This window comes from Podospora bellae-mahoneyi (genome assembly GCF_035222275.1).
Source record: "Podospora bellae-mahoneyi strain CBS 112042 chromosome 1 map unlocalized CBS112042p_1.2, whole genome shotgun sequence".
Classification (NCBI taxonomy): domain Eukaryota; kingdom Fungi; phylum Ascomycota; class Sordariomycetes; order Sordariales; family Podosporaceae; genus Podospora; species Podospora bellae-mahoneyi.
In genome coordinates, this window is record NW_026946360.1 from 904639 (window position 1) to 930290 (window position 25652).

At 53.3% G+C, this 25652-nt stretch overlaps 8 protein-coding genes across 8 annotated transcripts; 2 read left to right on the forward strand and 6 right to left on the reverse strand.

The window, feature by feature from the left end:
• Positions 1 to 484: 484 nt before the first annotated feature.
• Positions 485 to 3835, reverse strand: GPA2,MOD-D (Guanine nucleotide-binding protein alpha-3 subunit; the record flags this gene model as incomplete). Its single annotated transcript, XM_062875657.1, has 7 exons — positions 3732 to 3835; positions 1728 to 3661; positions 1307 to 1649; positions 1121 to 1249; positions 940 to 1069; positions 645 to 883; positions 485 to 584 (listed from the first exon to the last, which is right to left on the reverse strand). The coding sequence occupies exons 2-7, from the start codon at positions 1858 to 1860 to the stop codon at positions 485 to 487; spliced, it is 1074 nt and encodes a 357-aa protein (XP_062736252.1). The 5' UTR covers positions 1861 to 3661; positions 3732 to 3835.
• A 951-nt stretch (positions 3836 to 4786) lies between these two features.
• Positions 4787 to 7316, reverse strand: ARP9 (Actin-like protein arp9; the record flags this gene model as incomplete). Its single annotated transcript, XM_062875658.1, has 2 exons — positions 4787 to 5213; positions 5275 to 7316. 2 exons carry the CDS (start codon positions 7314 to 7316, stop codon positions 5168 to 5170), a joined length of 2088 nt encoding a protein of 695 aa, XP_062736253.1. The 3' UTR covers positions 4787 to 5167.
• Positions 7317 to 8347: 1031 nt separating this feature from the next.
• On the reverse strand, positions 8348 to 12190 carry QC761_123970 (uncharacterized protein; the record flags this gene model as incomplete). The annotated part of the gene is made up of 3 exons (XM_062875659.1): positions 11273 to 12190; positions 10448 to 11048; positions 8348 to 10389 (listed from the first exon to the last, which is right to left on the reverse strand). The coding sequence occupies exons 2-3, from the start codon at positions 10734 to 10736 to the stop codon at positions 8348 to 8350; spliced, it is 2331 nt and encodes a 776-aa protein (XP_062736254.1). The 5' UTR covers positions 10737 to 11048; positions 11273 to 12190.
• A 2279-nt stretch (positions 12191 to 14469) lies between these two features.
• Positions 14470 to 15909, reverse strand: QC761_123980 (uncharacterized protein; the record flags this gene model as incomplete). The annotated part of the gene is made up of 1 exon (XM_062875660.1): positions 14470 to 15909. The coding sequence occupies one exon, from the start codon at positions 15907 to 15909 to the stop codon at positions 14470 to 14472; it is 1440 nt and encodes a 479-aa protein (XP_062736255.1).
• Positions 15910 to 17958: 2049 nt separating this feature from the next.
• On the forward strand, positions 17959 to 20034 carry QC761_123990 (uncharacterized protein; the record flags this gene model as incomplete). Its single annotated transcript, XM_062875661.1, has 1 exon — positions 17959 to 20034. The coding sequence occupies one exon, from the start codon at positions 17959 to 17961 to the stop codon at positions 20032 to 20034; it is 2076 nt and encodes a 691-aa protein (XP_062736256.1).
• Positions 20035 to 20056: 22 nt separating this feature from the next.
• On the reverse strand, positions 20057 to 22188 carry QC761_0027700 (uncharacterized protein; the record flags this gene model as incomplete). Its single annotated transcript, XM_062872198.1, is given in 4 exon segments — positions 20057 to 20073; positions 20134 to 20301; positions 20318 to 21893; positions 21955 to 22188. 2 exon segments carry the CDS (start codon positions 22186 to 22188, stop codon positions 20967 to 20969), a joined length of 1161 nt encoding a protein of 386 aa, XP_062736257.1. The 3' UTR covers positions 20057 to 20073; positions 20134 to 20301; positions 20318 to 20966.
• A 354-nt stretch (positions 22189 to 22542) lies between these two features.
• Positions 22543 to 23680, reverse strand: QC761_0027710 (uncharacterized protein; the record flags this gene model as incomplete). Its single annotated transcript, XM_062872199.1, has 4 exons — positions 23626 to 23680; positions 22916 to 23552; positions 22678 to 22753; positions 22543 to 22587 (listed from the first exon to the last, which is right to left on the reverse strand). The coding sequence occupies exons 2-4, from the start codon at positions 23122 to 23124 to the stop codon at positions 22543 to 22545; spliced, it is 330 nt and encodes a 109-aa protein (XP_062736258.1). The 5' UTR covers positions 23125 to 23552; positions 23626 to 23680.
• Positions 23681 to 23914: 234 nt separating this feature from the next.
• On the forward strand, positions 23915 to 25641 carry KRR1 (ribosomal RNA assembly protein krr1; the record flags this gene model as incomplete). The annotated part of the gene is made up of 4 exons (XM_062875662.1): positions 23915 to 24756; positions 24819 to 25011; positions 25074 to 25230; positions 25284 to 25641. Exons 1-4 carry the CDS (start codon positions 24223 to 24225, stop codon positions 25639 to 25641), a joined length of 1242 nt encoding a protein of 413 aa, XP_062736259.1. The 5' UTR covers positions 23915 to 24222.
• Between the last annotated feature and the right edge of the window lie 11 nt (positions 25642 to 25652).

Consider the following 25652-nt stretch of genomic DNA (forward strand, 5'->3'; position numbering starts at 1 on the left):
GAACCTGTTTTCTCCTCCTGAAGTTCTATCCTTTTCTGCCTTTTCCGCCTGTCCATCCCTCGCTCCTGCTCCGGAATCGTAAAATCAAAATAAAAGACAGAACGTTGCTCAAAAATAAAAGTCGTTGTTTCACCCATGGCCTTGTACGCCGTGTCATATGCAGAGGAAAGCCCAGGCTGAAGCTATGTCGTGTGTTGTGAAGTGGGTTCTGTGTCCAGGATATCGGGTGAGAGGTTTTTGGTGGATTACAATATTCCTGCAGCTAGATTCCCCGATAGAGGGATCTGTACATTATCAATCAATAAGGAGAGATTCGAGTGTCGCTATTTGCTGACTTTCCTCGGATCGAATCGTGCCTGTGTTCCTTGGTAGGATGGGAGGGTGATGCTTTCGGGATCAACAGCTGCCAGGCACAGCAGTCCTGAAATACGCTTGATCGTGCGGGGAGTACGCCTCCGACTCTGGAGGATGCGTGAGGGGGCATCTATAGAATACCAGAATCCTTCAGCGCGTTGTTCAGGATCGTCTCCTTAACCGCAGCAAAAACCAGACGGATGTTGCTAGTATCTGTCGCTTGTGTCAAGCTGATCGATCGTTAGCATCATAAAAAAAGCAAAACGACGGCGGGATAGAGAACAACTTACTGAGGGTAGAGATTTAGATGCGCCCTGTTCACTTGGTTGAATCTCCAGAGCAGATACTTGGCTGCCTTGTTGACGTCGTTGCCTCCCGAGTAATCGGGGAAATAGTTGCTGAGTGGAGATCGGCCCAGTTTCTGCTTGAAGATATCAACCTTGTTCAAGAACAAGATGATACTCGTGCGCATAAACCACCGTGAGTTGACTACCGAGTCGAAAAGTAGTAGTGACTCCATCATACGGTTCTAGAAATCCAATTAGCATCACGGAGACATAACTTGATGCGCCACGAATCGCGTACCTGACTGCTTTCTTCTAGCAAGACCTGATCGTACTCGCTCAAGGCCACACAAAAGATGATAGAAGTGACGTTCTCAAAACAGTGGATCCACTTCTTGCGTTCGCTGCGTTGACCACCCACGTCAAACATGCTGTGAACTGTCAGTGTTGTTCCAGGCAAGACTGGCAGCATGAAAACTCACTGAATACTGAGTTGGCCCATCTTGAATCTCGTCTCGTAGATACCTGTGGTCTTCGTTCTCGCCCGAAGCACATCCATCTCATTGGGGATGTACTCCTTGTGTGCAATTCTTGCAGCCTCGTCAAAAAAGCTGCCAGTGAAGTTAGATGCCAGTCCGTGCCCCTCGGTTCAAACACAAGAAACTCACTATTCCGCAGAGTCCATCAAGTAGAACTCTGTTTGCCTTTCCATGAGCAGCTCCTTGGCCGGGTCGTTCCATAATGACTGGATCGCCACGCTGACCTTTGCGTCAATGGTCTGTGGGTTGGTATCGAGGGAGTAATCAATCAAAAAGTCGAGATGTCGCTTGTTCTCGTCCAGTACTGGCTCGATGTCGAACTGGCGCATGGCGCTGGCGACCGATTTGGCGCATTCCAGCAGGTTTTTGAACACGGTGGGTCTGTAATTCTTGAGCTCTTCATGCGAATAACCTTTCAGGTGGATGATTTTCATCTGCTTCACAATAGTTGACTTGCCGCTCTCACCAGAGCCTGCGTGTGTAACAAGTGGTTAGCAAATGGAAAGTCGCGACTTGGCGGCTCGCGCGGCGAAGCAGACAATTGACGTACCAAGCAGTAGAATCTTGCATTCTCGGCGCAGCCGTTTTGAATCTTCCTCCAGATCTCTGTCAATCTTGTTGCTCCTCTTCCGCTGTTCCGACTCCTCCCCGCTCGTGCTCATGCACGACCCCATTGTGACCATGAACCTCCGGGGACGGTCGTTGGGAGTGCTGGATGAGGTCGCGGGCGACAATCGACTGGCAGTAGAGAGGCTGGCCGCGGCAGTGTCGGCGGCGGCAGCAGCTGAGAAGGCGCGAAGGCGGGTTGCTGCCGCTGGCGACGTGGGCGCTCGCTTGTCCTTGGATTTTCCCTAGAAACCCATAGGCGCGGGCGGTCGTGGCTGTTTGCGATGGCTGCGAGGTGCTGGGTGATGGATGGAATGATGGTGTTGGTCGGTGAGGGTGAGGTTCGGAATGCCGAAATGTCGTGCAGAGAGAAGCCGTCTCTGTTGGGTTCGAGGTTGCCTTGTGCAGGTCGTAGAACTGCCTTGGCCGGGCGGAGAGAGGTGGCCTTGGATCCCGATTGAGAGAGTCGAAGAGGTAGCGATGCAACAACACAAAGACCCGCCTCGGACCCCCTCCCCAGCTTTTGTATGGGGCCTCAATGGAGCCTCGAAGCTCAAGCAAGTCGAGGGTCTGATTCGGCAACAAGGTCAGGCTGGCGATAAAAGGCGAATTGGTGTTGTTTGGGAGGACCAGTCGACCGACCGTGAACTATTGTGTCGCTCTTTCCCTTGGTTGTGTTGTTTTGGTTTCGCTTTCAGTCGGGGCGCTGTCAAACCGTTGACCGTTGCGTTGCGGGAGAACGGGACTAATAAGCCGTCACTTGCACTTGCTCCCGTTCTTGTCACGCACTACTCAAGCGTGACTGGTGTCGGTGGGGACAGGCCGAGATGGATTGAAATAGCAAAGGGCGATACAATGCCTGATATCCTCGTTATTTTGTCGAAACCACCCGAGATGGTGATGACAGAAAGAAAACTGGAAATGCAAGCACCTGGAAACGGAAGTGGAAGCTGGCAGAGGACCTGGACGGGAGCACGGAGCACAGACCGGGGAGCCTTGAGGTGGTGGAACTGGAGTTTTTGCTCGCCCTCTTTCGCTTCACCACGCTGGCGCATTTTACGGCACTGTAGTCCAGGCGGCAGCTCCCCAGGGCAATTAGACAGCGCCTGGGGGGAAAACATGGGGTCCCGGGCTCTTCTGACAGGGCCAAACATGAGATACCTCGAGATGCGACACACCGCACTGCAAAGAGAAGGTATCGAGTCTTGGTGTTCCAGGGGCCGCATTGGCCACCGTCTCTTCACCACAGGAGAGCCTTGCTGGCCGCTCCGTGGCCCACCAGGCTGATGATGGGAACGGGTCTTGCTGGTAACGCAGATCTGGCCCCACAGAATCACGAAATGGATGCCGTGACAAGTGGGTGCGAGATCCAGCACGGGAGCTCCAGCTCGACGTGCCCATTCATCCAGGTACAGCGTCGTGAGTTCCAAGCCTTGTTGGACGTGTTGAGAGGCCATTGTACTTCCACCGGGTGTGTGTTGGACCGGCCCAACACACGCTCCACCGCAATGAAGCTGTCAACGGGTACCCGTCCAGAAATAGCTGGATGGGGACGATGGATGCAAGTGCTGGTTAGTGCACCGCCAAGGCGCTGTGTTAAACCCATTTCAACATCCCTCACAGTCCGCTCCTTCCATTTGCCGTTCTCAGACACTTTTGATTTCCAAACGCGCAGGGGTCATAGATTAGATTGCCTGCTAACCTTCTTCACCGGCTCTCTGCATTATTTGACCTTTTCGTCGACGGGATGAATGCGTTTGTCCTCTGTTGCTGGGTATGGAATGGCAACAATGACGACAAGCAACAAAGGAGTTTGAGAAGAAAGATCTGAGCTGATCAGGGTTCAACCACGTGGTCCCCCTTGCCAGCATCTCACCACTGGATATCAGCCACGGATATCAGCCACGGACCTCTCGCCCCGGCGCCACCAACTACGACCTACACTTACTAGTCAGGAACCACCACACCACTCTCTCAACGCCTCCTCACCCTTTTATCGCGAGTCCGCCTCTGAGACTATCCGCTCCCCGGATCGGCCATCGTGCGGTGAAGTGTTGTGGAGATCAGGGAGTTCTTTTTTCACATGGTGTCTCAGAACCCCCCTATTGTGTTCTGCCCCCGTTTCGACGTCTCACTCCACAGCCAAACCAGGTATGAACCTCAAGATCCCAACTCCCACGTGTCTTTCCTTTTCTCTGCCGCCTTCCCGTGCCCCGGAAAATCCATTTCTCGGAAGCTCACGGACGACAAGACTTCCAAAGCAGGACAAAGATGCAGGGGTGAAGACGATTGGAAAACCGTTTCTTGCAACTTGTGATGTGGGAAGAGCTGTGCCTCGCATTGGCTCGAGACCAACTCGGCTGCCATCGCGCTAGCTTTCTCACCTTGGCGTCTACATGCATTGACAGAGACAAGTTAACACTCTGTTACAGTGGCTTCACACTCCTCCCTCTTTTGCATTTTCTGAGCTGCCAGATGCAGACACCGATGCCGAGAACCACAATGCAACCTTGCCAGCCAAGCTTGCGATCGCGAATATGTTTTTGGACAACGTATAGGGCAGAAAAGAAAACCCTACGGCGCAGTGCTTGGGAGCCCAGCTGAAACAGGCCATTTTCTGCCTTTGATCCATCATCTGTCGTTCACCGCTGGACTTTTGAGTGATCTAAACGCCGCGTCTCCTGCATCCGTCCGCTCGCGCCGGGAGTGCACTGGAAGAGGCAGTGAAGTCAACAGTCCAATCGGTAGCAATCCCCCGATGCGCTGTAAGCCCTTGCCGCAAACCTGCACGCCTCGATCTAGGAAATACACCAATCAAATTCTGTGGTAAAAGAACCGGGAGCCAGTGGGCACTGTCTCATAGGGTTGCCTTTTCCCTTTGCGACTGCATAATTGACGCAGTTATACATGCATAAGGTTGGTTGATGGTTGGTGGGTGGTTGACGCAGAAAAGGGGGCAGAAAAGGGGCTTCAGCTGTGGTTTGAAGAGCTGTAGCAACTTTGGAGAAATGGGATATTCTATTCGCATCCACCGTCCATGAGGAAGGTAGCCAACAGGAAACTGCAAGTAACCTCCAGCGTAGGATGAGTGACGTACTTGATAGATCGCAAGCATGATCGGTACGGATTATTCAAGACATCCTATAGCACACTTGACCCTCAGAAAAACCTAGAATAGCGGCTCGCTGTAACATGTGTTCAACATTGGATAAACAATTTAGCCCTCACAAACTTAGACACCCAACTGTCCACCCGCTGCCAACGCCCTTCCCAGAAGCCCCGAGGAAAACCCCGCTGTTCACTCCGCAAAACTAAAAAACCGAACACCGTTTTCCGTGGACAATAGGAAAAAGAGCCTCCTGCATGAGAAACCGCAGCAGGCAGCTAGATAAGCATCGAGTGGGACCTGATGCCCTTTGGCCCCAACTCACTGTTTCATTTTGTTAGCGGAATTGTCCGTCAATCTCAATGGGGTAGAAAGAAAGACTTACTTATAGTCCACCCTGCTGAAGCTCATACTCCTTTGTGCCTCTAGTCCGGCTGGGTCCAAGTTGTGAATGCAAAAGGCCAGGCGCGCTGCTACCTGCGCACCCAGAAACATGGCTTCCTCGAAACCGTTCTTGGTCCATTCCGCCAGATAAGTCGGCAGCGTAGCCAGCTTGATGTTAGTGGGTGTCTGGCTGTGGAAATGATGGCTTGTCTGTAGCTGACCGTCTGCGCCCACAATCTGGCCTTGAGGGCCGCCGGGGACGCCGAGGCTGGCGGCGGTGGTGGCGGCTTGAAGCAACGGGTTGACGCTGCTGCTTGTGGGCAACTGGCCAGTGAATGAACCAGTGGGTGTCTGCGAACCAGTTCCGGAAGGGGTGCCGATGTTTGATGGCAGCTCCGAGGTGAACATGGTGGCAGAGGAAGGGGAGATCAGGTGGCGGGCTTGAAGGGTTTGCATGATATTGTCCTTTAGGCCACGGATGCGCGCTCCGTTGCCGACAAAGACTAGATTTTCCCAGCAACTAGGGCGCATGTACATTTCATCAATGCCCTGTACGGTGTGGTAGATGGTGGTGACAATCCGATCGATTTCCTTGCGGTCCGCAAACAGGAAGCGCTCTAGGCCCACCTCGATATCACGACGGACCCGGCGGGAGATGCGCTCTGTAGCTGGAGCAGCAGCAGGGGGTTGAGCTGCTGCTGGAGGCGCCGCAGCATCAGCAGCAGGTTGCGCTTGCTCTCCTCCTGTCTTCGCGGCAGGTTCATCGGGTTTCGTTCCTGCATCGTCAGTCGACGATGCAGGGGCAGCACCAGAATCGGCCATCTCGACGTCCTTGGACACCCCATTCTCTGCTGGAGTGGAGGCTGAGGGAGCCGGTGCTGCAGGGGGCGCAACAGGGACATCCTCAGTCACCAATTCTTCGTAGTGAAATATGGTCTTGGTTCGCTTCGAATTCGGCAGTCTGGCCTTGGCCGCAGCAGCGGCATCGGTCTCCTGCCCCTTGCCCTTTCTGCCAGCCTTTGCCTTCTCCGCCTTGAGCTTTTCCTGTTTCGCCAAAAACTCACGGGTTTGACCGCTGACGACCAGACTGGCCACATCAAGCACGCCTTCCTCATTGACCACCTTCTCATCGCCATCGATACCCAGGTCATCATCAGCGCCCACCACAGTGGTGACAATCTTCGGTCCTTCTGTCGGCGCAGCCGATGATGTCGCTGTTCCGTTGCTGCCAGTCGCGGATCCCCCCTCTGTCGGCAGCTCCATAAGCTCCTTGGACTCGGCGGCATAAGGCAAGACCTCACAGACCGGGCTCTTCTTCAGTTGCTCCGCCATCTCATGATCAAACCCCTGCTCCTTCAGCAGCTCCATCAGCCTCTTGGTAAAGAACTCTCCGCCGCTGATTCCCCTTTTCCTCTCCTCATCAGCCTTCTCGCTGTCCCTGACATTCCCCGGCCCAACATCATTGTGTCCAACTACCCTCCCTTCATATACACATGTAACGTCCACCTTTTCGAACCCCACATCCACCACTGTCATGTTTGGCCATTTGAGACCGTACTGTGTCGCCAATCCGCTGTGAAGCAGACACAGCGCGGGGGTCTTTGTCTTCTCAAACACGTAGCGCGAAATCACCTCGCAGTCCGCCTTTGTCCACTGCGGACTCGCCATCAGCATGATTGGTGTGTTGTGGTATGTCGTTGTCAAGGCTTGGTGAACGTGTTCGAGAAACGCCAAAAACGCCTCCATGTGCACAATGTGGCCTGCCTGAATCGGATAGATGGCCCCTTCCAGTGAATCAACATCCTCCACCCAGTCAAAATCGTCCTCGCCTTCTCCCTTGACACTGGCCGTGGTCTTGGGTCGCTTGTACGTGTGGAAGGGCCTAAACTGGCCCTCCACTTCTGGGTCAGGAAACATGCGAGTCGGAAACCGGTGCTGTGGTGGTGTGAGCTCGTTGCATCCCATCTGAGCCAGTGTTGTCTGGGAGCCGGGGCAGATGATGAGGACCTGTTCCTCGCGCCATTTGCCAGTTGAGCCAGACATTGTATGTTGTTACCCCCCCTCCTCTTAATTAGATCCGAACTGTAGCTTTTTATCTTGTTCCCTTTCTTTGGCAGCAGATGGGTTCCTCTCGACCGCGGCGTGGGCTTGCGTTCTCAATGGGGGAGTGTAAACCAAGGAGCTAAGGCTGCCGGTCAACAGAATGCAAACATCCAACTCGGGTGATGGGTATCGAATTGGCGAGAACTAGAATTGGCGGTGCGTCACAAACAATATGCAAATCGCCTGCCTGGTCGAGACGTCGCAGATATTTTGATGCGCCAAAAATCAAAGCTTCGCGCTGTGTTGCGATTTGTGCTGCTGGAGCTGAGCTTCAAATGGTGGGAGAAAGCGCGGCTGTGGGACAGACTGACAGACAGGCACGACTCGGAGCGCGTCGTCCTGTGCAAGAGAGCTCTTGAAATTTTGGGTGGGGCGATTATGTAAGTCACATGCCGCCAGCAGTACAACCCCTGAATCGGTGGTGGTTAAGCACACGCTACATTCGGCAGTCTTGAACAGCAACTGGGTGCCGTAGTCTGATTTGTATAATATATTGAAACAGCTTGGTCCCAGCTCTGATGCCTGAGAGTATCATTCATCATGCCTATACTGACCCATCTAAGCCGTAAGTGCCAAAGCCGTAGTTAGGCCACCCCCATAAACATTACTAAATACAGAGATTCCAAGGTATATCAAAATCGCCCAGTCTCCCAGTCCACTCGTCAAGCTCCCGCTGGCAGTGAACCATGACCCTCTCCACCAAACGCCCAAGATCGAGGCGTTGAATTCGCCCAAATCCATCCCAGTTCAACCCAAGTCCTGTAAAACGCCCAGTCATGAAGGTATCAGCCGTTGCAAAGAAAAACCACCAACCCTACCTATTCCGCACATTTCCCCGCAAGTCTCGGCCTCGGCTTAGGCCTGCCGGCTAAACAGAAGAAAGGTACATGTCCCATGACATAAAACATGACCACCCACGTATGTCCCCTTTCACACTAACAAACGCTATCAAGCGCCGTACCGCCATCCGCTCAAGAAAGAGCGACCGAGCTTCCTTCTGTGCTACCAGAAGGCGAGATTATTCTTAGGGCTTTCGCGCCATTCGCCGCCTTGGTCTCTTCCTGAGGATGTTCAGTGGCGCTGAGAAACTCATTTTCCGTAAGGGGGGTCCGCGGTTCTCTTTCACTCTCCTCTTCCGCCGACGAGGGCAGTTCAATGTTCTGCGGTACCGGTGGGACCTGGTCGCTTTCATGACTCTTTCTCTGTTCCAAGTTGGTCTGGACTGCAATGGCAGTGCTGACCGATGACGAGTTCTTTTGGTGGCGAGGGCTGTTGGGGCGTGAGTCGACTTTGATCGAGTTTTGCTCCTGACCGCTGGTTGAGATGGCTTCGTCGATAGAAACATCGCCAGCAGTATCAACATCCTCGGCGCGGGACGAGATCGAGAGAAATGAGTTGCGAACGGGGCTTCGAAGTGACGACACGTCACCGTACTCAGTTTTGCTACCGCGAGACACGCGAGCCGGACTCCTGGCGGGAAGAGGTGGCGGAACTCGTTTTGCGATGGTTACTACATTGGCGCCTTTGGCTTGGATAACCTGGGTGACTTGCGAAGTGCGAATCGACGAACGTGTAGGCTGTGCAGCGGCGGTAGCGACCTCACAGATGATAGGCTCCTCCTCATCCTCTTCGTCATCTTCGTCGTCGGCATCTTCGTCGCGCTCGTCATCCGCCTCTGGAAGAGATCTGGTCGAAGTTGCAGGGGCATTGGCATCCCTAGAAATTGTTTGAGTCTCCTTCTCAGCCACAACCTGCGTTTCCCCCGCCTGCTCTACGAGCTTCTCCTCCTTGACCTCCTGAATTACTTCCATCTCTTTGAACTCTGCAATCTGTGCTGGGGGTACCTCCGAGGAGCGTGTCCGGAGTCTTTCAATGAAGCTTGTGTCAACTTTTGTGTAGTCAACTTCCTCAGGTTCAACAACAGTAGGCAGCTTGTCGGACATCGCGTCTTTCCCGTCATCGCTATTTGCGCGGCTAAAGCTGGTTTCAGCCTGGCTCGTCACGTCCGTCTGGGTATAGGCATCCGTCACGGCGGTGGCCTGTGTCCTCGACGACATGCAGCTGCCTCGGTTGCTCCTAGAAACGAACGTCTCCATGCTCTGGCGGCTGAACCGAGCAAAGACAGGGCTTGTCGGACTGGGGTGGTATTCGAACTGTGTGCTCGTGGGTCTCAACTTGGAGCCAGCTTCGCGGATCTCGATACCGGCCATTTCAAGGCCTATAACGCCAAAAGGGTCCGGGTCGTTGGCGTCGGGAATGCCGAAGGAGAGAGTCGAAGGTGTCGGCGGGGGCATTCTGGGAATCTCGATGACCGCGTCTCCCGGAGCCGGTTGCTGTGCTAGCCACTCAAAAAGAGGCTTGTCAAAATCAGTTCGACCCTCGGCAGCCTTGATGACCTCAAATAAAGGACGCATTTCCGGGATAGTCTTGGGGATGTTGCCAGCAAGGATGTCTAAAACCGAAACATTGGCGCTGTAAAATCTTTCGTTTTCGTTCGTCCGTTCTGTGACCAAGGATCCGTCAAGTGCCACTGCTTGATGCTTTCCCCTAGCCTTCACATACGTCAACACAGTATCACCAATTTCCTTCCACTTAATTTCCGGTTCCGGGCCCTCCATGGCAGTTAACGGCCCCACAGCGAGGCTGACGTCGTCGCCCAGCATCAGTCTCGGGCGGGTGAAGAGCTCCAGGGTCTGGACGCTGTTGATGACCAGAACGCAGTCGTATATGTCGACACCGATCACAAAGCCGAGCTCGGCTGTGTGGAGTATTATTCCAGATGGAGGTGACCATGTTCCATCAGCTTTCCGAGCGGTGATGAGACCAGCGCCACCGGAGCCCGACATCCAGAGGCCGGATCGCATGCAGGAGAAGATGGCGATACCAACGGCATTCTGTATTATGCGAGGCGGGATCTTTTTGGTAGTGTATATCTGTGCAGACTGCGATGGGGGATCGGTAGGTGGTGATTCGGTTCGTATTGGTTGCGCTTCTGGAAATTGAAACCCATCGACTAGTTTCCCGTCAGCTTAAATGAATAATCATCCATCTGGAATGCGGCGTAGACCCACAGCAGAACGACTTTAGTATTCTAGCAGCCTTGTCACATTCCTTGTCGAGCGTTGTCGGCCAGTATGTCTCGCGATCGAAACGGGTAGGTGTCTTACTCGCTGCCGACGATGTGCTGAGACGATGGGCAGGGACGGCGATCTTTCCGGCCCATCCAAAAACTTTCCCAAGAGCCCCCGGTGTTGAAGCCGGGGCATCCGTCACCGGTGTCGATGCCGTCGTCCTGGTGCTGCTGATACTGGCTTGCCTCGGCCGCTCCCACGAGGGGAAAAAGGACGAAACACGCTGCATGGTGGTGGACTGTGGCGAGCTCGACGCCGACCAGGCCTTTCACCAAGCTCGTCTGAATAGGGGAGGGAGGGGGAGACTTGCGAACGGACGATGGTGGGAGTTTTCAATCTGACCCAGGCAAGAACCTGGAAAACCCAACCAGATCCGACCAGTGCCGAACCAAACAATTCCGGGCCAGTCCCGGCAGCCCGACTGTTGTGGACAAGTGACGTGGGCGATGATCACGCCAACCGAGCGGGCAGCTTGGAAAAAAGCAACCACCACAAGGGACGCACTGCACAGGAGTTGACGGCCCTGAATGTACAACCAGGGCTTGGACGGCCGTTAGCGCGGAACCTGGCTTGAAGATTGTATGATGCAAGGCAAGGACATAGGCATGCTCCCGTCCATAGAAGGGAGGATATGCTAGAGGCTTTGGGAACAATCCAACTGCCATGTATATTCCTCAGTCCTCATGAATATGGAGATTCCATCCAAGCGAACATTGACAATGGTGTGATGCTCAGGAAGAAAGCAGCTAGAGAGGCTTGACCTACTATAGAAGTACTGTCCTAACAATGATTCATGGACTGGGATGTGCTCCACGCGCGAGATCACGGACCAGGGTGTTTCTGGGCGGACAAGGATGCTGCAGCCTGGGACCTAGCGCTTCTGCTTGAGTCGTAGCCCCCAAAAACTCTTGGGGCTGTTTGCCAGTCAATGGATGACGAGTGGATGATGGGGGGTTGCAATGCGGATGGCGATGACACTCTCTGCTGCCGGGCCGGTGATTATCATGCAGAAGCGTTTAATCGCGAGATGGCGGTGCCTGGGATCGCTCGACTGTGAAAAAGCATACAGATATTGTCATTAATTTGCGTCTGGCTGGGATGGGTCTGATGATGCGGCGGCCATTGAGAGCATGTTCGGGTGTCAGCCGGGCCCTGTGTCGTTTAGGAACGTCCAATGCCGATCTCTTGATGTCTTGGACTTGCCCTGCGCCGTTCGGAACCAAGTGGGGGTCGGATTGGGCGGCGACGAGCATGAGCGAGCACGGGCGTGGCTGAAGAGGACAGGAGTATCGCAAGGTCGAGGCAGCCGTATTCAGGAGGGTCGATGTAAGTATCAGCTGAGGTGGCAGAAGAAATGGAGAAGGGGGCGATGCAAGGCACAGGAGGATGAAGAAGAAAAAAAGCGAAGATGGTGCGAAGAAAGCACGGATAGAGGGGTTGTATCCGGAGCTTGCAGTTTGCTGCAGTCAGCGAGTGGAATCTAAAGACTTTCCCAGACAACTGGAAGCGACTTAGCAAGCGAGTGCTGAAGCTGCTGGATCCGGAGCGAAATGACGGCGGGACGATATCAAGAAGGCATCCCGGAATGGCTCCATTCTTTTCAGCTTTTGAGAACACCGACGAGTGAGAAGCCAGGTGTGCTCTGGAATTCCTTGGACAAAGAACGGGAGTCCCTGCCAAGTGGTGAATAAGGTTGGGTGGGTGACCATGGCTGGAACATCGCCATTTCACCCGGACGGAGCCCTGCATTGTGCCTTTCATATCACTTGTGAATAGGTTTGAAAAGCTCTTTTTGTTTTCCTCACCATCGCCCAACAATGTCCCGTTTGACACCCCTTTCATCTGACCGATTTTGCACTTGAATCTCTGAGTTTAATGCGATGGTTTTATATTGTTCCCTTCATGTGGGATGGTGCGTATACATATGCGTAATATGGGATCCCATACCTTGAATGCGGCAGTGGCGGAGGCTGTGAGCTTGATCTTGGATGCGAACTGTGGAGTTTCAGTGTGGGCCTGCAAGACAAGCGGGATCCCACATCGAACCGTCTCCACTTTCCAAACTTTTAAGCTGATGCACTGGCCACTTTTAGTCCCTGGTTTTGACCCCACTTTGGATCAAGGATAACGGAGACGACATCTCGCTCCTGAGCTCGGTAGGTGTTGGTTCGATTTTGAACATCAGCATCTTGCTAAATTTGATTCGGCATTATTTCAGTTTGCTGATTCAAAGCTTGTTTTCTTTTTCTTTTCCTTTTCATTGTGCAGGAATGTTGGAGCTCAAAGTTGCCTGCTTCTGCCCCTCTCTCCACTGAAAACATGGTCACTCCCAACCTCGCCCTCCCCACGAGACACCACCACCAAAGTTTCACATACACATACACGGACACAGGTACAGAAACACAGGCGGAAAATGCAAAATAAATTAAACACAGGGCATTTCCCAAGCGCAGTCAGCCCTCAGCCACATCCGCCTTCATATGCTACTGAATGAATGATCTGCCTGGCCGACCGTTTTCGTCTGCCGTCTGTGCCTTCAGCTCTCGGCCGGTAGTCTCGTTGACCCCGCGCGGTGCGCAGTTGGGTTTGTTCAACCATTGAAACATCCTTGCCTGGAATGATTGCACGGACCCCAGGATGCCTTGATATTGCTGCCCTCACTTCAGCCCCCTCGCGTTGTTTGCTTTTTGATATGCTTCGGTTAGGGCCGGGTTGAATCAGTTGGGTTTCAGTGCATGTTGCGGAGCGACACTGGTCACGAATTGGGTGTTAGTCAGGGCAATAGGTAGAAGAAAAGGAGCATCTACCCGACTCCAGGAACAGAGTTCAGGCATCAGAGAGCTGTAATCCGTACGAGTAGAGCCCTGGATATTCGCCGATGAGCGTGAAGCATTCTCAGGTCTCCCGCTTGTCTTTCCACCTTAAAAAGGCGCCTCGAGCCTTGGTATGCGGGTTATGACTATGTAGGCTGGGTGATCGACAGCATCTTGTCAACAACTCCAATACCCCCAATGTCACAATGTAACGATGGCTTACTCAAACAACGGTGCTGCGGCGCTGCGTCTGATGCAACCGCAACAGTTTAGGACGGCACGGCACACAACTATTACTACAACATTGGGATGACAAAACGATAAGCAACATATGGGACGAGATGAGAAAGTGGGGGTCGGTAAGTTCTGATACGATCTATGGTTTATCACTCACCTTCAAAACCTCTGGTGCAAGTCATGACGCTCTGTCCCATTGAAAAGTGTGGGAGTCTCATCTCACTCTCTATGTCAGGCACACACCACAGTCTTCTTGAGAGAAGTGCACCTTCTCGTCAAGCACAGTGATGGATGCCTGCCCTCGGACTGTTTGACCAACCATTATTGCTGCTTCGAGTGTTACACCACTTCCATGCCTTGAGTAGTGAATAGCAACACGTAGAGGCGGTGCTGGTCTCTGCCCAATACGCTCAGGTCGCCGGTTACAGGGTGAGTGAGTCAAGGTGTCCCATATCAAGGTAGACAGACATTATCGCCAACAAAGGCGTTGGCGGACTCGAGACTGTCCAAATTGCATGGAATGCTTACCGGTCTCCAAATATCAAACATGATTCCAGTAGGTGCTCTCAACGTCGTGGAATCTGACCAAACACGCCAAAACAAATGACAATTGCTTGCATTCTCTGTGTCTAGACATATTTGTGTAAAGGTAGCCATGTTCCGTAACACCTGTCCCCCAAATAAGATACACGAACGCCTGCCTTCCTGAACCAGCCAGTCCCACAACGTCTAATGCTGTATTATGTTGTTCGCTGATGAAAACATCAAGAAAAGAAAAAGAGGTACACGTTGTAGGTCTAAGATATTATCGTAAAAGGTCGTGAGGTGTGTGATATGATTATTTACATCTTTTGAGTGGAGCTCGTGTCGTATGATTGCAGTCGTGGGCTGCTGCCGTGTCATTCCGATGCATCAGACCGAAGGGGGTGGTGAGCCAAAGGAACTGAACGTGCCCGAAGACGTGGGGCTGGGCGAATCCACTGGGCTGGAAGAACCCGATTGACCCGGAGAACTGTAAGGGCTGGGGTAGGCGGACGTGTTTCCATACTTGATGAACATCGGCCACGGGCCCCCTGAGATCAAGAACCGCTCTAGACCCAGAGAGTCAAAGTTCTCTTTGCACCTCGAAGCAGACTTCTTATACCAGCCCTCAAATCCATCCTCCTGATGTACCGTATTCCAGTCGTCGCTGACCACGGGCAGAAAATCCCAAACCTCCCTGGTGCGCGTATAAGCATCACCGCTCTCAATATCGCCTTCCAGGTGAAATCGCTGAAGCGCAGTGAGCTTCTCCTTTAGCCCTGTGAATAACGAGCGCCACCGTCCGTTGTGTAGGTGTATGCCTCCGATACTGAGCTCAAGTGGCTTAGCGAGGCCACGACCGCCAAGTCGGAGTCTCTCGAGTGTGGGGGAGTGGCGGAGTAGGAAGGACTTGAGATCCTCCTCAGAGCATGAGATACCCTCGAGCTTCAGATCCGTGAGCCTTTTGTAGGTGAAGTCACCGGCAAACAGAGCCCTGAAAGAGAGCTCAAACTTCTCGGCCGGCGCATGATATGTGTGGAAAGCTAAACGCAGGTGTGTGACATTGTTGGCGGACTGAAGGACCCGTCCCAACCCGTTGATCGCTCTGGACCGCGAGGCAGGGCCCATCTGACGGGGAATATCAAGCACCAGATCCAGCCGGGAGAGGCCTGCAAACGTCTGGGCACAGTCGAACCATCGCTGCCGAGCATCTGGATGACGAAAGAGCTCCAGGGGTACTTGATCGATACTCAGAGACTGAAGACGAGTGTGAGGGAGCGCGGAAAGGATGGCATCAAGGTCCTTTGAGGCGCGAAGTCGGTCTTGTTTGCGACAGTGGTGATACGGAAAGACCTGATCGAACAAGTCAATGCCGTACGGGTTCTTGGTGAAGTTGATATCAACGACCTCCAGGTTAGGTAGCCGCTTCAAAGTGGCCTCGAGCATAGACTGGCGAGTGTGTAACGGAGCCACCAGGGTGGCACGCTCTTCGAGCTTGTGATAGCGAGACCAGCCCTCCTGAATGAAGTCATGACCCTCGCGGCGCCTCAGCCACTGATGCAGAGAGGTGGTTTCTTGGGCCCGTCCCACATCTACTTTTGCCAAATGGAAGACCAGTGACCGGGGCTTGCCAAGAAGACGGTCATGGCGAGCAATCGAATGTAGCCTTTGAACATCATCTCTCCATTCTACTACTGCAAAGTGGTCTAGGAGGAGGTAGTCGTATCCTATATCGGCAAATTTTCGTGATGCCAGGCGGAGGGCCGTTACGGTAGGCAGGTCGCAGTATTGGTAGACGATTCGCACCAGCTCGACGGGGAGGAGGTCCATGCTGGAGGTGAAAGGAGCATGGGAGGACGAGATCGGCAAGCACCAGTAGGTCCCATATGATGTAGATGAAGGTGATTGGAGTAGGAGAAGACCAGACAGATATCAGGAATATAAGCCAACCGTAATTCAACGTGGGTGAGGTTATGGCGAATGGCAAAAGTGGCGGGCGAGAAGGGAAAAGGCGGACTTTTGATCTTTATACCGCCAAGCAGAACCGATCTGGCGGGCTGACACCGACACAACAACCTTCACATCCAGATGCAGGGCCCAAAAGATGGCGACCCAGGGGTAAAAAGCAGAAATGGAGCCAAACCGTTCCCTGCCCCTTGCACTAGCACATGCTGCTCGGTTGCCGGTGTTGCAGTTTCCATGGAATGCCGTCTCTTGGGCACGCGAAGAAGGAAAAATTCGACGGGCTTTGACACCGAAACTTTTGGGCAAGAAGTCGGTGAGCTTAAGACAGACAAGGGCGACCACGACGCACACGACAGTTGGATTCGCCAGCCTGGGCTTCCGACAGCGACAGGGGACCAATTGCATCCACAGTTGCATTAGCGGCCTGGTGCAGGCCCATGGATGGATGGCTGGCGGTGTGCAGCCTCTGCCTCTGTGTGACCGAAATGGAGGTGTGATGGAAAAGTCATGGAATGCGCCTCCCGTCACCTAAACGGAGACGCTGACACCACGTGAAAGGTCGTCAATGTGCGTGGTGAGCAAGCATCACCAACCAATGCCACGCCATTCCCGATCTAATCGCCATCCGCACTTTCCAAACTTATCAAGTTCCCGATCTTATCAGAAGTCTTGGTGTTGTGGTGGAGTTGCTGTCTCTAACGAACGGAGCAGTAGTGATGTCTCTCCTGCCGTTTGTTGCACAAGGCCGGAATGGCGGGATGGACACCTACCTACCTACTGTATCTCTTCCTCTTTCAATGGCCCGTGAGCCCTGAGAACACGGGGCATGAGTCCAGCAACCTATTCAATCCACTGGTGCTGACGAAAGCATGCCTTGGTCATATGTATCCATCAACAGTAACCTGATCATGATGCGTTACATGTAGCCACTTGCCCCTCTTTTGCGTTTAAAGTATGATGAAAACCGCCAGACAGACCGCACTTTGCCGCTAATAAAGTTAGGACTCTTGAAACAAAAAGGCGGACATCGACAGCAGAGGACGTTCCACAGTGACAGTCCCGCTCCTTGGGCCGTCTCGATGTCTCACCTCTGGCTCGACGCTTGTGTCCAAGCACACCCAAGATGCCGCTGTTCTCTCACCTTTCCACCCACGGGTGTGAAGTGGAGGGATCTCAATCAAGGTCCAGTCAGGTCAAGGTTTCTATTATTTCTTGTGTGCCGTCGGAACACTAGACAAGACCCGGTTGGTGGTTTTAGTCCGAAAAGTGTGTTGATTGCATGAGATGTCCCAAGGCGATGCAGCCTCATTCAGAACTTGCGTCCGTATCAGGGTGTTAGACTGTTTTAGTATCAGTCGGGTACCATCCCCAGCTTACAGACCTGGTGTACTGCCTGCTCACGCCCCTTGGATCGATGGGTCTATTTGGCCCGCTGAGAATACATAACGAGGTATTCTTCATCTAAAGGTGAAAGCTGCTGCATGTCACACCGAATCCCCAACCCGCCCGGCGGTGAGGCGGGCTGCCAGGCAACCCCGCTCGCGGCTCCGTGGCGGGGTCTGGGCACGGATCACACGCCCGCTTTTTGCGTCTCCTCTTTGGTGTTTGGAGGCAGTTGTGGCCTCTCCAGCCCACTTCACACACCACCTCCATCAGCTCAACTGAAAGTGCTGGGGCGTCTCCGAGCTTCCTGCCTGCATAGCCAACTGTCGATTTCAAGGGAGTCCAGTCAACCCTTCTGCAAGACAGGCACCTACCCCGCGATATTATTACACAGCCTCAAGCTTGAAATGTCGAAATGACCCATCAGCAACGAGGGACCAAGACGCCCCGCTCAAAAAACATAAGCCTTTTTGCCCACAAACCCAGCATGGTATTGCTATTCCAGCCTTGTGCCACGCCACAGCCGTCCGAATGGGCTTTCCAGACCTGATGGGCTCCTCGACAGCCCATCGCGGCGCGCGAAAGAGCAATAAAGTCCCGGCCGCAAACACTCCCCTCGAGATGACACCGGCAGCTAGAACTCCAAAGGATGCTGTCAGCCATGCTCTTCCAGAGTATATCGCAGAAGAGGAACATCTGAGGCCCCTTGGCGAGACAGCACCCGACCTGCGAGAGCTGAATGCCTGTCTCGACGCACTGGCAGCCGTCTTCCCCGACATCCAAATCGAAGTATTCCGAGAATTGTTGACCAACTTTGACGGAGAATCTAGGCTTGCTCTCGCTGCCGACGCTTTGCTCAAGAATCGTGCCGTCTGGGTGAAAGGCCGCTGGAGGATTGACAAGGACGGACCAGGCGGCATGGCTGCCAAAGAACACCAGCAAAGGCCCGACCAGAATGCCGCAGATATCAATCGAAGGTTCGAGCGCGTGCCACCGACCGAAGTCTTTAGAAGCCATGAGTACAGAGCTGCCGTGGAGAATCTGGGCCTGCAGGAATTCAAAGGCTTGCAGCGATCAACCATCAAAGCCGTCCTGGCTGAGCATAACTACTCCTACCTAGAAGCCCGAGAGACTCTCGTGGGGTTGGCATCCAAGTCGTGGCGCTTCACTATCTCTTCCTTATTCCGGGGACGCAAAGCTATCTCGGCTGCTGTGGCGGCCCAACACCCCCTGATCATCTATAAATCAACTGGCCAAGGGTCTATCGTCCCGACTATCAAGGCTACCGGAAGCGCTGAGCTCGACAGGGAGCTGTATGATGCCCTTATTGTCCCACTGAAAACGAAGCAGCGAGCTGAACGCGAAGCGAAGGATCACGAGTTGGCCGTAGCCATGAACAACGCCGAAGCCGAGGAGACAGACAATCTGCTGGAGTGCGTTTGCTGCTATACCGAGTCTGTCTTTGAGGAGTTCACTTCTTGTAGTGCAAACGGGCACATGATCTGCTTTCGTTGTGTACAGCACACACTCACAGAAGCCATCTTTGGCCAAGGTTGGCAGCGCAGCATTGACCCAAACACAGGAACCCTCCGGTGCCCAGCCGCCGAATCAACAGAGTGTGCCGGATGCATTCCATCACATCACTTACACCGGGCGCTGATGGAAGATAAGACCGGCCCTGAGAAGCTTCACAAACTTGACCAGCGACTCGCCGATAATTCTCTGGCTGCGACCGGTCTGCCGATAATCCACTGCCCCTTTTGCTCCTACGCCGAGGTAGACGATATTTACCACCCTGAGACTGAAACTCAGCTCAGGCCCCGTTCTGTCAACATCTGGAATATCATCCTTGTCGTCACATGCCTCTTCACCGTCCCCTTCCTGGCCCCGCTGGCTCTTCTGGTGGCTTTTATCATATTCCTGCTCTTCATCTTCCACCAAACCTTCGGCACCAGCGTCATGGCTGAGCTCCGCGCTGCTCGTCAACGCCAACGCCGCCGCCGTCGCGGTCTCCGCTTTATGTGCCAGAACCCTCTCTGCGGCCGCGCCTCCTGTCTGTTGTGCAACAAGGCGTGGAAGGATGTTCATGTATGCAATGAGTCCAGCCTTGTCGCTCTCCGAACGCAGGTGGAGCAGGCAATGAGCTTGGCCATCAAACGGGTCTGTCCCAAATGCAACACTGGGTTTGTCAAGACCTCGGGCTGCAACAAGCTGACCTGCCCGTGCGGGTACAAGATGTGTTACGTCTGCCGCAAGGATATTGGGAACGGCGCGTCGACGCAGGATGTCGGCTATCAACATTTTTGTCAGCATTTCCGGCCACAAGGCGATGGGACAAAATGCAAAGAATGCACAAAGTGTAATTTGTGGGAAAAGGAGGACGAGGAAGCGGTGCTGGACGCTGCGAGGAAGGAGGCAGAAAGGAAATGGATGGAAGCGGAGAAGAGGGAGCTCTCTGGACCAGAGCAGACATACTTGACCGAGGGGGTGGCGGTGAACTCAACGAGGATGGGTGCTGTGGTCTTGGGGGACTTGCTGAAACGTGGGAGATGGCCCACAATGGGGGAGGTTTGTGATATTATGGTTGAGCAGTTTTTGAACCCTTGAGTTGTGAGTAAACAAGACGGAAGGGCATTCCAATGTAAACTGGAGATCATGTCAAGACGCAGTGTGATAGCGGAATGAAGGCTCTATTGGATATCGTACCAAGTAAATGATAATGACGGAAACAGTCCCGTTTTGTGTGCCCATCTCGCCGAGACCATCAACACCTGCATAATATATATACCTGATTGTACTGTCCATCCCAACTAATTGCTCCATAGGAGTTCTTCTCACCAGTCAAAGCGTGTGCACACACACACTCACACACACACACACGCACACGCACGCACTGAGCCACACCAGTTTTTATTCCCACAAAGCCACGATCCACCGTTTGATTGCCAACAGCACTCAACCGAGCCAAAATTTAAAAGGCCAGAGAGTAAACCGCGAGTAGATCAGGACATCGCGAATCCTTTTTTCTTCTGGACTCCTACTTTTTGACCAACCCGACACACTACTACTGCCCCCCTAAACTCATGAAAATGAAGGAAATAAATGACTAGAGAAGAGGTATATTAAGAGACATAATGACCCGACACAGTTCGTGCTCCATGGTTGCCAACCACGCAAACCACCCAACCCAGCAAAGAAAACAAAAAGGTCGCTTCGCTTTGAATCACAGACAAAACCAAATAACAAAATCCTTCCCGTGCCCTGTTTCGTCCATCCGGGTTGCCGGCTACCCATTAGAAAATAAAAGCCAGCCCGGTGCATTTCCCGTTTCCCCACGTGTCCCTAGTACTTTTTATCTCGAAAAGAACTACAGAACCAAGAGAAGCAAGAAGAGGAGACTGACGCCAAGATCGGGAATAACAAGAACGGAACCCAGGGCCTAAAGCTGTACGTTTTATGCCATCCCTCGAACCCATCTAAACCAAGCCGGAAAGCTAATAAAAATCAAGCTGAGCAGAGCCCGTGGGCCAGACGTTTTGCTATGGCGCGGTCACTTCGATCTTTGTATCCTCCTCCATTGACTCTGGTAACGTCTCGTTGGCTGTCTCAAGGGCAGTCTCCGCCGCGGGGTTGACAACCGGTTCAGGAATGGGAACGATTTGAATGGAAACAGGTTGGGGAAGAGTTTCTTCCTGCTGATGATCCTGCTGTTGTTCAAAGACAATCGGTTGCTCTGGTTCCTCTACCCTTGGCTTCTTGGCAGCTCGGCCGTCCTCGAATATGTGATCCCGGGAATCCCTGGCTTCCTTGAGCTCAACTTCCAGTTCATCTAGGCGCCGCTTTAGCATGTTTTCCCTGCGGTGGCTTTCCTCCAGCTCGTTTTGCAACTGCGCATGCGCAGCATTGAGGGTTTCGGCTTGAACAGTCGCGACCTCGAGTTGGGCGGTCAAGGTTTCGTTCTGGCTTCGAGCCTGGTTGAGGGCATCTGTCAGAGCATCCATTTGTGCGCGGAGCTGGGCATCCGAATCAGAGCCGCCATTCTCTGGCTGCTGTCGGGCTTGCGCTTGCAACTGTTGCTGTTCTTGTTCGAGTTGTTGGATTCGTCCACGGTACAATTCTTGGATGACCTCGAGTTCGCTCACACGCGTCCTCAGCTGCGAATTCTCGTCATGTCCCTGAGGCATATCTGTGCGCTCGCCATTCAGGGGTGAAGCATGTCCACCAGGCCCGCTGGCGACTTGAAACCCAGACAGCTGTTGCGCTTGAAACTGCTCATCTTGATTTCCGTACATCGGCGCCATGTGCGGGTTGTACATGTTCGGTGTTCCGGTGCGTGAAATGGGGGAGTTTGTGTCGTCCATGTGGCCATTGGTCGATTTTTGCGACGGTCTGCGAGCGCCATTCCCATTGGCAAGGTCAGCGCCGTTCACGTCGGCGCCAGCAGGGAGAGTTTGGTTTTGTTGCGCCTGGGCGGGGATGCGGTTAGTGATTTGGTGACTGGACACCTCCTGCGCTTCAATTGCGTACCTTTTTCTGCTTTGCAAGATCAGGGCGCATAGTCTTGACGCGATTGCGGCTCTTGATAACGTCGGTCTTGAGGGAACTAGGCCGAGGTCGGCCATGCAGTTTGAGAAAGAGACCGCAGGCATTGCAGAGGACGGCGCCATGCTCGTCGCGTCTCCATAGCGGCGTGGTCGAGGTACCGCAGTTCTGGCATGTGGGCTGTGTTGATTCACGGTCATGGTTAGCCATGGTTGCCATGATGGCGGTGCGCTCCAAGGCGATTTGACGAAAGAAAGGGGCAGAGCGATTAGATCGTGACGATAAGGCGCCTTGATAAATGCGAGGGAGGGATAGATATGGGAGGTGGAGGAGGGATGATAAGAAGATGATAAGGAAATTTTTGAACGGATCCCAAGTGTGGGGCACCAGTGATAACACAATCGCTTTTTGGGCGACTGATCGATCTGCAGACAGCGCGGGAGCCAGTGTGGGTTGGGGGGCTTAGATAAGCGCAACCCCACCAGATATTTTCACCCTGATGACATCGTGAAGAGCCAATTGGAGGGGAAAAGGGTGGCCAACAATGGACATGGGTTCCGTCCGACTCTCCCTCTACCCGTGCGTCCTTGGATTGATTCGCAAATCCCTCTGCAAGCACTACAATCGGGCCTCGGTGATGGATTGTCGAGATCGTCTATGCGACATAGGTGGAGTTGACGAGCAAACAAAGTGTGAATCTGAACGTACCAAGTTACCACCCGGGCCAGGATGGGTGCTCGCAGGCGACGTTCTAGGAGGCATCGCAGGCGCGATCGCAACAGGTCTGAGCGAAGCAAACGCGTTAGTCAAGTTAGTTCCATAAACAAGCAAGCAAGCAGTGGCAGCTACGGACTGGATGAACCGGAGTCACAATGGCCTGCAACGAATACAGTTCGAATGCGCGTCTCCAGCAGCTCCATGCGCCACAAAGAAAAATAACACTGACCTAGGCTGCTGTATCTGAGGGGTGCCCGTACCAGGGGCGAATGTAGAGATACCCGGGAGCGGGTTCAAGGGCGTACTGCCAGAGGCTGTACTAGGCGCATCCGGGTGCGTCGCTGCCAGGCTCGGAGAAGTAGGCCGCGCCTCGGGCTCAGGAGCTGAGGGCAGTGGTGGCCCCGATGACAGGCCTTCGGTGGCCGCGCTTTCGTCCATCTTCCAGTCAGGATGGAAGGGGATTTGCTGACTGATATCCGGGGGTGGCGTCGGCTCCGGGTGCAAAGGGGAGAGATGGGGAGGCTGTAATTGCGCCAGTTTGATCGAGGTCGTCAGAAACACTGTGCGCCGTTGAGAGGTCGCGGTCGCGAAAGAAACTTAGAGGGGCGTCGACGGAAGACTGCGGAAGAAGACAGGTTTCCCGGGGCCGGGCGGTCGGGGGAGCCGGGAAAAGAAGCGGTGCCGCACAGCGATTCGGTCGGCAGTCGTGCTAAGGGCAGTGCAATGGATCGGAGCATGCGAGATGGGGGGCGCGAGAGGCAGTGGTGAATTCGCCAAACACGCGCGACGGGTGCCAACAATTGCAAAGGGAAGCGGTAGGCGGCAAAAGCGGACAAAGACTGGAGAATTCCTCGATCTCTCTCGATCTAAGACATTACAATACTAATCAGTCTTTCTGCGCAAGGCAAACGAGGGAAAAAGCCGACACGGGGAATGAACAATACAAGAAACAAATCCCCTTTTCCAGTGCAGGACGATCGAGCCTCGACTTGTAGGTTCCTGTGTTACGACACGGAATTACACAGTAGCGCTAATCCAAATCTTTTTGAGTGGCTAGGGACCGACCGCTATATTTGGACGCTTGGCACGCTGATTGGCTTGCTTTGCAGCTTATCGTCCAGCAGAGCCTCGAAATAACCTACACTGTAGGTAGTGATCGAATAGTATTTGGGAGTCACATCTGAAGGGACATCCAAATAACACTTGTGATCATGTCTACGCTTTCATCCCCTTAGGAGCACAAAACAAGATCCCATTTATAAGTCTATACATAATACTAAGGTGACGCTTTTTCTCCCGATCCTTCCTTCACTTGTCTACATGGCAGACCCTGGAAGCAAGGTGAGACCAAGTTTAGCAGATAAGATACGAGATAGGAGCTTGGCGATAAGAAGCAACCAGCGACCCCAATGTCCATGGTGGTTTGTACTGTGTGCCGGATCCATTATAGCACATCAAAAACACCATACTTGGCGCATGAAGAACCGCAAGCGTTATGGTTCCTGAGCTGAATTCAATGATTGATCAAGACAGTTCATGGCCAGTCAAAAGCCGGCCGCCAAGTGGCAGGACAAGCCGTCAGCTGGTCGAGCTTTGACATGTGTGCCCCACTTTCTGGCCTGCAAGGTACTGTGCTCCAAAAATTTCCATCGAAGAAAAGACAAGCCAGGATATTTCCAACATCAACAAACCGCAAATCTCGAGTCGCAGCGCGGCACGTTCTTTGACATTGGCAGTAATTGTTACCACCACAAATCAGTACTCCACCACGTCTGCCTTGAATTAAAAGGATTCGGCGAATTTCTTTGCGACAATATGCCATCGACACACAAGAAGGAAAAGCCATGGGATACCGACGACGTTGACAAATGGAAGGTCGACCCGTTCACTAAGGAGGATTCGTCTGGCGCATTCCTGGAGGAATCTTCATTCATGACACTATTTCCCAAGTACCGTGAGCGCTATCTGAAGGATTCTTGGCCACTCGTCACCAAGTCCCTGGAGAAATACGGCATTGATGCAGTGCTGGATCTTATTGAGGGTTCCATGACTGTCAAGACGACCCGAAAGGTGAGCAACCACGTCTTCAATCAACTTTACTATTATACCAGACACTGACCAATCATATCTAGACATACGACCCTGCCGCTATTCTTAACGCGAGAGACTTGATCAAACTTTTGGCGCGGTCGGTTCCAGCACCCCAGGCAATCAAGATTTTGGAGGACGGAATGGCGTGCGATATCATCAAAATTCGCAGCATGGTACGGAATAAGGAGCGGTTTGTCAAGAGGCGGCAACGTATTCTGGGACAGAATGGCACCAGTACGTTTTGTGCACGGTTTTTTTCACCTCCTACGGCAGCCCACAGCTGACACACGTTACAGCATTGAAAGCGCTAGAACTTCTTACCCAGACCTATATCTTGGTCCATGGTAACACAGTATCAGTGATGGGTCCATTCAAAGGGCTCAAGGAAGTAAGAAGGGTCGTGGAGGATACCATGCAAAATGTGCATCCTATTTACCTGATCAAGGAACTAATGTAAGCTGGTCCTCTTCGCCCACGCACTGAACAAATTCACTGACGGTGTCTAGGATCAAGAGAGAGCTGGCCAAGGATCCCGCCCTGGCACAGGAAGACTGGAGCCGGTACCTACCAAACTTCAAGAAGCGCACTTTGTCCAAGAGACACAAGCCACATGTCGTCACGGACAAGTCCAAGAAAACATACACGCCATTCCCCCCTGCACCCGAGAAGAGCAAGGTCGACCTGCAGATCGAGAGTGGCGAGTACTTTTTGGGCAAGGAGGCGAAGCAACGGATGGCCGAGCAAGAGCGCGCGGAGAAGTCGAAGCAGAAGAAGGAGGAAAAGAAGCGAGAACGCGAGAAGGAGTATGTGCCGCCGGAGGAAAGTGCTTCCAAGTCCAAGAAGAGAAAGACATCGCGCGATTGAGGTTGAGTGGC